The following is a 10,000-nucleotide window of genomic DNA, read 5'->3' as shown; positions in this document are numbered from 1 at the left end:
TGCCTTCCCGGGATTGGACCGTAAAACATAACCCTGGGAGAACCTCTCTGGGCGAGCCAAATCGCGAGGCTGCAAACGCGTCTGGCTGTTGCCTCTTTAAAAAAAAACCCAAATCCTCTGCCTTAGCTTGCAAACGATACTCCCGTCTGCTGGCATAATTTGCTTAATAACCGTAGTAGGCTGGGTCTGGTGAGTATTTTCGATTACCAGGAAATATATGGGCTGGTAGCGGGGTTGTTTTCAGGGGGCCAGGCAGAGAGAAAACGCTGCGGGGTTATGATTTGAGAGACGGCACTCGCCTCCGACGCTTGGCTCTCGCCGCCGCCGTCTCCAGTCGCCCCGGCTTAGGTCGTGGCAAGTCCCGAATTTGGATGCTTTTGGGGCACAATTTTCCAACCAGGCTGAGGCGAGAGGGAGAGAGATGACGCTGACGGCCGCAAATCACCAGCCTGATGAATCCTGTGGTCACAACAGCTGCCCCCGGGCAGCCCGGACGGGGTTCGCCTTCCCGCGGAGCCCGGGGTGCCCGGCGGGTTGGGGTGCGCCGGGGGGGAAGGGGGGGGACACCGGGAAGAAGGCGCTTCCCAGCCGTTCTGCGATTCCTCCAGGAACCAGGGACCATCGCCAGTGCGACGCCGTGCCGTGTCGCTTTATTTTCGGAGTTGCCAAAAAAGGGGTCAGCTAGCCTCTTCGTAATTAAAAAAAAAAAAAAAAAAAAAAAAATGCAAGGGCCTTAGCTTCAGGGAGGCTCTGTCTGTGCACAGCTTATCCCACACCACTGAATTTGGGGAGGCTGGCAGAAGTGAGCATGATGTATTAGCGTGGATCTCTAGGAATAACTTAACTGCAGAGCATACTATGAGACAGGGCACGTGTCCAAGTAGTTATGCATTCTAATTAGGTAAAGCAAGTGCTAAAAAATGCTTTGAAGCTCTAGATGTAATTCAGTAGCATTAGCTTCCAATGTAATTGGTTTTTTTCCTGTCACCTGTTCACTCATACACAAGCTATTTGACCACCCCTATCACAAGGGGATACTAAAAAAAAAAAAAAAAAAAAAAAAAGGGGGGGGGGGGGGAGAGAAAAAAAAAAAGAAAACAAGACACCCCAAGCACTCAGCGGATCAGTCTGCGTCCAGACTGCACGAAGTGCATTCAAAAAAAAATCGGTTTTAAGTTAATGCACCCACAAGATGTAGCATATCTGCGAAGGCATTGGAGAGAGGGGGAGGGGAGGGGCTGGGAGGTTTTAAATGGGCTTTTTGGTGGTTGCTTGTTTAAATAAAATATAGAACGAGACTTGTCATTTAATCCCTCAAAAGGGATGCCTTACAAATATCGATGCTGTTGGAAAATGCAAGGGGTTTAATTTTCTTGCTTTTAGTCCAAACAAAGCTCTGGTGGTGTCTGCGCGCGATCAATCTTGGCCGCCAAAAGGTTTGACAGCTACTGGCCCTTAAGAACACATTTAAAGCTTCTTGCTCTTTCCGAGATCAAATGTGGCCGAGAAAAGAGGCAGAGCAAGAAACGCAAGTAAACAAGGAAAAAAGCTGCTTTTAAAATATGCTGGCAGAGGACTGGGCTGCTTGTGGGAAAAGTCCGTTTTTATTTTGCTTCTCAGTGCCTACCGTGGGGTCGGGCTTCTCTTTTTCTTTTCTTTAATTTTTTTTTCTATTTTTTTCCCCCTCTGGAAAATATTGGGATTAACAGCAGGATGACAAATAATAAAGAGAGAGGTTTGGACTTTAACCAGGCTTTGTGAGTAAAACCTGTGTGGGTGTCTCTATTCTGCACATTTGTTTCTTGTGGTCAGTCTAATACAAAAACCACCTGGAACAAAACCTTTGGAGAGGGGAAGCAGAATTCTTGGGCAAATCAATTACTTCTGCCTCCAGAGGGATCTTATAATCGGGCGAATCTTAAATGCAAAAATACAAAATTCTTATTTGCAACCTACAGGCTCCAGAGAAGGAGGGTTTCTGGAAAGAAGGAGGCATAATCGCCTGTATTTTTGTATTTTTCTTTCTCCGGAGATGGGGAGGGGAGGGTGTGTGTGTGTGAAACGCCAAATTCCTTCTCTTTGAACATTTTCCTAAAAGTAATTCGTGGTGCTAAAGGACCCACACAGTAAGAATCACCGCCTGTACCGTTACCTTTTGTTGTACCTACCCTAACCGATCCGGGGGGGGGGCATGGGGGGGCGGCTGGAATTTTATACGGGGGTTCATTCCAAACGAGCAATGTCTTGCAATTTTGCAAAAATGCTTCCTTCTCCTACAAAATAATAATCAGTCGTTGGTCTGTATTGGGTACTAGTCGGGTTTCAATGAAAAATATCAGCCCACGTAACCTTTCCTTCCCCGGTTACGTATCTATACATACAATAAACAGCGCTCTATAAATATATTTGCAATCCCTTTCCTTGACTGAGCATGCTTTATCTAGTTATGCAGAAAAGCTCTCTATAGATCCAGGGGTGCATGACAATGTTTCAGCATCAGGCAAGGGTGGCTCTGGGAACAAGATAAAGCCCAAAGATTAATAATATTTCAGCATGAGACCAAAATGGCGACATTTTTTTTTCCCCGTGCTCTAAAAGCTACAGCTGGTGAACACCGCGCGTTATTATCTACATAGCATAGGAATATGTCTTTATAAACGCGCAGGGGTATATTTTACCCAGTCTATTAAGGTCCATTTTGATTTATCTTTCAAGTTTCAATCTAAAAATTACGGACATTTCGCCTGAAAGGAAGAAAAATCGGATTTAAGCACATGCTTGGGGGTTTCTGCCTTCCACCTCGAGAGGGTGGGCCCCCCCCCCCCGCGGGTGCCCGTTTGGGTCCGGGACAGTTGCCCTTCTGCAATACCGTGTGCTCTGCACCCCCCCCGCAACACATCCACACACACGCACACACACACATCCACACCCCCGCGGGAAGAGAAGGAGCGCCAGGCTCCCCTCCCCCACAGCTTCAGGCTGCGGTGGGGAGGGAAGGCGGCTCAGCAAAAATGAAACGACCCCGGAATACAATAAAAAATAGTAATTTAAAAAAAAGAAGAAGAAGAAGAAGATAAAAGAAAAAGATAAAATCCACTTCTTTAAGGAAAAGGGAAAAAAGGGCGGCGGGGTGGCCGGAGGAAGGAGCCGTGGCCGGAGGCAGCAGGGCTCGGCTTCCCCCCACCCCAGCTGCTTTTGGGGTTTGGGCGGGGGTCTGCTCCGCCACCCCCTCTCCCCAGCTCGGCAGCCGCCCGGCTCCCCTCTTCCCCAGCGGGCGAGCCCCGCGGACGGGGCGGCCCCTCCGCGCCCACGCGGGGCTTGATCCTCAGTGCTGCTCCCGTGTGCTTCACACACACACACACACACACTCACACACCCCGCCTGGCCTGCCGGGGAGGCGGGGGACTCCCCCACCGGAGCCCCGGGGCGGGAAGGGGGAGATCCGCGCCCGCCTGCCCTCCGCGCCGGGCGGGCACCGCGCAGCGGGGGCAGGAGGCGGCTGTCGAGGGGGGGGGCCGTGAAACCCCGCTGGAGAAAGAGGAAAAAAAAAAAAAGAAAAAAAAAAAAAAAAAAAGGAAAAAAGGAAAAAAGGAAAAAAACCCCACCGCAGCAAAAAAAACTCCCTCTCCCTGCCTATGAAATGCTGAAAAGGCGTCGCGGGGCCCTTCGGGTGGGCGAGTGGATCCTCGTGTGAGTTTACAAACGAGTTTCCCAGCTCCCCACGTCATGAAGGGCTCTCCCTTCCCTTGCGCTGCGAAGAACATGTTCTTAACTCTTTATTATTCAGAATAAAAACTTTATTTTTTTTTATTTTTTTTTTCAGAACGTGAGCAGCAAGGAATGTATAACTTTCAAAACAAATCTAGCCTTTTCAGCTTCACACGCTTTCTGCCTAGCTGGATGTTACAAGCATAAAGTATTCAAACCGTGATCTTTTTTCCCAGATTTTATTGCATCGTCATCATCATCGTTATCATCATTTTTAATAAAAGGAGTTATAGTTTCCTTTCGAATGATATTTCCTATGCGTGCCAATACGCCATCTAACATATGGCCAGGTAAATACCTCCTGAATATTCAGGGTACAGATTTTTTATATATATATAAATATGAACAAATGGGGATAAATAAAATTTTAAACACTTAGATTATTCAATGTTTGCAAAAAAAAATATAAATAAATCTGAATGTTCACCAGCATACACACATTGAAAGACTTACACGTATTAATAATTGTCCAGGGAGTCCCTGTCCAAGCGCTTTTGATGTCTTTCTCGCTATTTAAAAGAAGTGCAATAAAAAAAATTGCTTCCCCGTGGGATCAATCATGTACGAACAAATTCACATTTAAGAATTCCTTTTATAGAAAATTTGTTCATATACCCTGTTTTGATAAAAGTGTAGAAGGTAAAGTATAAAGCCTCTGCATACTCCCAAAGTGAGACACAAGGCTACAGTTCAAGAAGATAAATATCCACTAGTGAAACTATAGAGCAATTCAAGCAACAAATATTGCTACGTCACATAAACTAGAAAACGCTTTTACCAAAGGAAACAAAACAAACCAAAACAAACAAAAGAAACGAGAAGGGGAGGGGAGGGCACATGGGAGGAGGAGAGAGAGAGAAGGGAGGGGGTGAGTACTTTCCAAAAGTTGGGGGCTTGGTGTTCCACTTAGTGACTCCTGTCTCTTACAGATGGGTGAGTTTGGGCGCTTCCTGAATTCTTCCCTGAGAAGGATGGTGAGCGGTAAGGTCTGTGTATGTTGGGTGTGGATCACAAGGTCCATGGTGGTGATTGTTGGCCATTGGCCCAGCCCCACTGTAGTCCATGTTGGCAGAGGGAGGATGAGGGAGATGAGTTAGACCAAAGATGGAAGGCCCAGAATTGGTCATGGTCTCCACGTAGTTGCCCCCTACATAGACGGGGCTTCCCTGTATATGTGGATTCCCATAACCGTTGCCTTGAAGAGGATGAGTATCATATTCAGGTGTCACAGCTGCCGTCCCCGTGTATCTCTTTTGAGGAGGTGGGCAATTATTAAGAGGAGCAGTATACGATGCAGGGATGCCATAGGTGTTTTGATGAGGCTTGTTAAATGGCGGAGGCGACTGGGGCTCGTAGGGGACACTGTTTACTAAAGAATGCATAGAGTTTAGATATCCCCCAGCAGCTGGAGGGACAGGGCTTCTGCTTGGGGACTGTCCTCCTGAAGAGGTCATCATGCCCTTGCCCTTTTGATCCTTTTTGTATTTCATTCTGCGATTCTGAAACCAGATTTTGATCTGTCTTTCTGTGAGATTGAGCAAATTAGCCATCTCTACCCTCCGTGGCCTGCAAAGGTACCTATTGAAGTGGAACTCCTTTTCCAGTTCTACCAGCTGGGCACTTGTGTAAGCTGTACGGGCTCGCTTAGAGGAGGCTTGCCCCGGAGGGCTTTTATCACCAGCACAACTCTCACCTATGTAAATCACACAAAGAACACAATCAGCATGGTGAACCCAGACACAGCAACCAGAGACAACAGCCAACGACAACAGCACCTGGAGAGTCCAGCTCTCAGACATGGGATGGACACCTACGTGTGCAACGAGTACTCCCCCATGGCACAATCTCTGTTGTGCCAGTCTACAAGAGTTTACTGACTCTTTCACCTCGTTAATGTCACTACATGACTATATTTGCTTCCTTTAAGAATGACAGCATACAACATACCTTGAGCTTTGCATGAAAGAGTAAGAGAGGTTCAGGGAAACACAGTGGGGTTTAGAAACTCTGAAGGTGAACCTATGGCTCTGCTAACACAGTGGGATCATGGTCCTCAAGAGCTAGCTGTTCTCCATTGCCTTAAAGACCTGCAGCCCTCTTTTTCTGAAAACCCTGATCTATATACATTAGCTAGAGATGCCTGAAAATTAGGTATCTACAATATATCATTATAACATACAAGCACAAAATTGACAGTATAGTGTTTCTATCACGTCTAGGATATAGCATGAACATATGGTAGTGATTGGGAAGTATAACATACATAAGAAGAACATGCAGTGGCTAGGCTTGTGTATAGGCATACAGACATATTTAAATGTTACTGCTTTTTAATAAAATAAATACGTGATATAGAAGGTTGTAAACAGCAATGTTACCAGGGCTTTAAAAAGCAGACTGGCAAAGACACTTGCTAAAGTTTTGGACTCTATTTCCAAGGCACATTTAAGAGAGAAAGGAAGAGGCTAATATAAGCCCAACTCCTGGGCACTGGAGCTAGCACTGGTGTTATCAATTTGGGTTTCCTCGAGTAATAAAAGCGTTAATATGCACTTCCATCCCTCAAATAATATTTTATGGGCTTAAGTTTATGGCACGCCAGAATTACTTTTGTTTACCAGGCTTGTAACTTTGCCAATCAGCTTGTTAAAATAGAAAGAGATTCTTACTGCATGCGGGGCATTGATCCTGCCTGCACGTGATTATGAGCTATTTTATTCCTGTTACACTTCAGCAGAGATAGGTCACTGTCTTATTAATCTACCAGCACCGTGCCAACAAAGTACTCAGGACGGGCCCCTGGCTTAAGGCCTGGGCTGCTCCGCACTGACATGATTTACTGGAGGAGGGATTACCTAGGAAATGTGATAGATGCAAGAGAGCACAAGTGGCTTAGCCACTAGGAAACAGAATCACTTCAGGCCCATCCTGCAAGGATGGGAAAGTTTTCCAGGGGGTGGTTTGTTCACTGAGCTCCCCTTCCAAGCGGTGGGAACTCCTTTGCAAAGGCTTAAGGGGGTCAACCTGGAGAGGAAAAGAGCCCCCTCCCTCCCCTCCCCAAAGAGAAGGCACACAGGGCTGTCCTCCTCCCCCAGCAGATGCATGGCCAGCCCAGGGGTACCCAGGGAGAGGGGGAAGCATGTTTCATACCTGAACTGGAACTGCTGTTTTTCTGCTTTGTGTTTTGCCGAGACTCTTTCATCCACGGGAATATCTGTTTGGACATGGTGGGCGAGTTAAGAGCCGGGCTCTTGGTGGGGTTGGCTGGGGCAGGGTTGCTGCTGGCATTTTGAGATGGCGAGGCGGAGGATGGAGGTGGAGGTTGTGCCTGCTGGGCTGGAGGCGGTTGCGGTGGGGCCTGCGGGTCAGCGAGGCCAGGGGGCTGGAGAGGTTGGCTGGGGAGGGTCCTCATGCAACTCTCACTGATGTCATTGGCCTTGTGGTGGGACCCAGAGCTGCCGGGGGACTGGAGGGAGCACGCGGGGCGGTGGTACTCAGTTTCCACAAGTGATGAAGATGGAGGATATTGCTGCTGACTCGCATTATAAGTGAAACCATTTGCTCCTTGGTAGGGGTAGGCACCATAGATTGCAGAGCTGTCGTAGTAGGTCGCTTTTTGCATTTCGTTGTTTCCCAATATTTATTTCGCAAACTGACAGGGTCTTGACACCCTTGGAGAATAACATTGGCACCCCTCTGTCACGTGGCACTCTTCCTCCAATGGCCTCTCCGGGCAGACCTGGGGTGTGGGGAGAGCAGAGCAGGGTGAAGAAATGGTACAAATCCATCTTACTTTCAATAGCTAAGTGACATGAAAGCCATAAAAGAAAAAGTGGTCAGCAATATTTAGCAGCATGACTTGGCCTCAGGCGCAGAGCATTTCGATATAAAAGCTGCCTGGATTTACTGGCAGCTACAAATATGTGCTTTGCTGCACCGGGATAGGGGCTTTCTAGGGTTTTTTTCTTTCTTTCTTCTTAAGAAACAGAACAGGGCACCACACGGCAAGGGGGTTGATTGTTTATCACCAAGAGGCTGTTTTAATACCCGTCTTTGAGATAAGGGTGATCAAGGAATTGGTAACGCGAAGGGGTTGGGCTGATCCTTCGTCCCAGCTCTAGGATCAAGCCCCTTTCCTGTAACCGGCATCGTTTTATTTTTAGCCTTTCTCTCCAGGTTACCGCTCTCCATACAACTTCAAAGAAATATAGGAGATGGTTCCCGTCTCCGTGTGGCAGGGGGCAGGAGCGGGGTGGAAGGGTTTCCTAAGCCGGGGATATTTACACACCCCGATCCCAGGCGACGGATTTTGGCTTGTCTATGAAATGCTCGATAGGAAAATAAACAAAGGCAGCGCCTTCTCCCCTCCGTGCTCGCACAGAGCTCCGAGCCGCCCAGGTCGTGCACCCCCGGGAGCAGCCGGTTCTGCCCGGGCGAGCCCCGCAGCGACTCTCGCCGGGCCCCCGGGGCTCGCCCCACGCACCCGCCTCCCACCCGCGAACGCGTCCGCAACCTCGGTGCCGCCCGAAGCCCCTTCCAGCGAGGCCAGCAGGGGCAAGTCGGGCTCTTCGGCAGTTGTTGTTTTGGGTTGGTTTGTTGTTTTTTTTCAGCAGTTATTTTTAAGGCACTAACTTTTCGTGGAATCAGCCAGATCCTACCTGTTAAAACATGATGGATCGGGGGAAAAAAACACACCAGGAACCTGAAAAACCAGCGTTCATCTCCATGACCACGGCTTGAACTTTCCTTCCAACTTAGCGATAATAGGTTCTGTCTTGGAAACTGCTATGTAATTTGATGTATGAGGGTCACTTGGCTGGGGAGAGGGTGGACACAAACCCAGAGAATGCTTCTCCTGCCCAGGAGAATCCCTTTCTCCCCCCTCTCTTTTTGTCCCCCGTCCTTCTTTCTTCCTGGGTTTCTGGTTGCGCACACACACACACACGATTAAAGTCTTCTGGTTACCTGCCTGAAAATAACCAGTTAAAGAATCGCCCGCATTAATGATAGAGGAGACCTGTGCTTAATCTTCGATCTAGGAGCAATTTCCACACGCACTCACATTGTTCTCAGAAATTAAAGTGTGTTCCTCACCGTCCCCCTCCTCCCTTGCTGACAAGCAACCACGTCTTTTCAGATCAGAAGAGCTCTCGTTTCTTTTGCCACTTTTCCTTGCACTTAAGCAGCTGGATATTCCCCCCCCAAACATCTAACGAGGACAAATGCTCAGGGGCGAAAAGACTTACACAACACATGCACCAAACGAGCTCATTCTACACCTTTCAAGTTATACAAGTTCTTAGAAAACAGTATTCCCTTTGTTAGATCGTAACAAAATTAAGGTAACACACCTACAGCAGGGCGGCTACCCTGTTATTGCAGTAATCAAGCTCTTTGGATGTTATTAAGCTAATAACCCGATGGAGATCTGAGGCGAAGCACACACCATTTCCAGCTCCTCGCCTCCTCTCCTTGCTGATGCTATCGAGGCCTGGTGTGATTTTTCTCAATTCCTTTGAAAGAGAGAAGATAGACACCACGACCAGAGGGAGAAAGAGGAAATAACGAGCCGGCGGTGATTTTTACAGAGGCACCCGCCTTTCATGATCGCGACATCAAATATTCCGCCTTCCCCCCGGCTCTGGGAAGTTTGCTTGGCTCAGGCAGGACGGGCAGCGCTGAGCGGGGATGCGGAGCCCGCTGCTCCCGCAGCCGCCTGCCCGCAGACAATAGGCAACTTTACTGGGAAGGCAAAATATTATTTGAAGCCTCGGCCGCCTGCCAGCAAAAGAGGGAAAAAAAAAAAAAAAAAAAAAAGAAAAAAGAAAAAATCAGCTCCCGCCTTTGGCTTCGCCAAGTTAATCACTTCCTACAAAGTTGGAGAGAAACGGGGGTAACCTGAGGAGCCATTCCTGGCCAAAGCAGGAATAGCGGGATTAAGAGCAACGACGATCACCATAATAACAGCGCCCTAAACGGGGGGAGCGGGGACGAAGGCAAAAATTTTTTTTAAAGCCGCGCCCCCCTGCCAGAAAAAGAGGGAAAAAAAAAAAAAAAGAAAAAGAAAAAAGAAAAAATCAGCTCCCGCCTTTGGCTTCGCCAAGTTAATCACTTCCTACAAAGTTGGAGAGAAACGGGGGTAACCTGAGGAGCCATTCCTGGCCAAAGCAGGAATAGCGGGATTAAGAGCAACGACGATCACCATAATAACAGCGCCCTAAACGGGGGGAGC

At 48.1% G+C, this 10,000-nt stretch overlaps 1 protein-coding gene across 4 annotated transcripts in view; it reads right to left on the bottom strand.

Annotated features, from left to right (window-relative positions):
* Positions 1-3,779: 3,779 nt before the first annotated feature.
* Positions 3,780-10,000, bottom strand: part of HOXA3 (homeobox A3) — a 15,569-nt gene continuing 9,348 nt past the window's right edge. For 3 of the 4 annotated variants that reach the window (XM_014937729.1, XM_014937732.1, XM_014937731.1), the window contains exons 2-3: positions 6,919-7,507; positions 3,780-5,461 (exon numbers count right to left, since the gene is read on the bottom strand). In XM_014937729.1, coding sequence (XP_014793215.1) covers positions 4,692-5,461; positions 6,919-7,390 — 1,242 coding nt within the window. In that variant the 5' untranslated portion in view covers positions 7,391-7,507 and the 3' untranslated portion in view covers positions 3,780-4,691. Of the gene's footprint in view, positions 5,462-6,918; positions 7,508-8,426; positions 9,669-10,000 lie in introns of those variants that run through there. The other variant, XM_014937730.1, reaches the window with a different exon arrangement.

This window comes from Calidris pugnax, unplaced genomic scaffold, assembly GCF_001431845.1.
Source record: "Calidris pugnax isolate Ruff unplaced genomic scaffold, ASM143184v1 scaffold11, whole genome shotgun sequence".
Classification (NCBI taxonomy): domain Eukaryota; kingdom Metazoa; phylum Chordata; class Aves; order Charadriiformes; family Scolopacidae; genus Calidris; species Calidris pugnax.
Note: the sequence above shows the minus strand (reverse complement) of the source record. Positions and strands in the feature narration are given on the sequence as shown.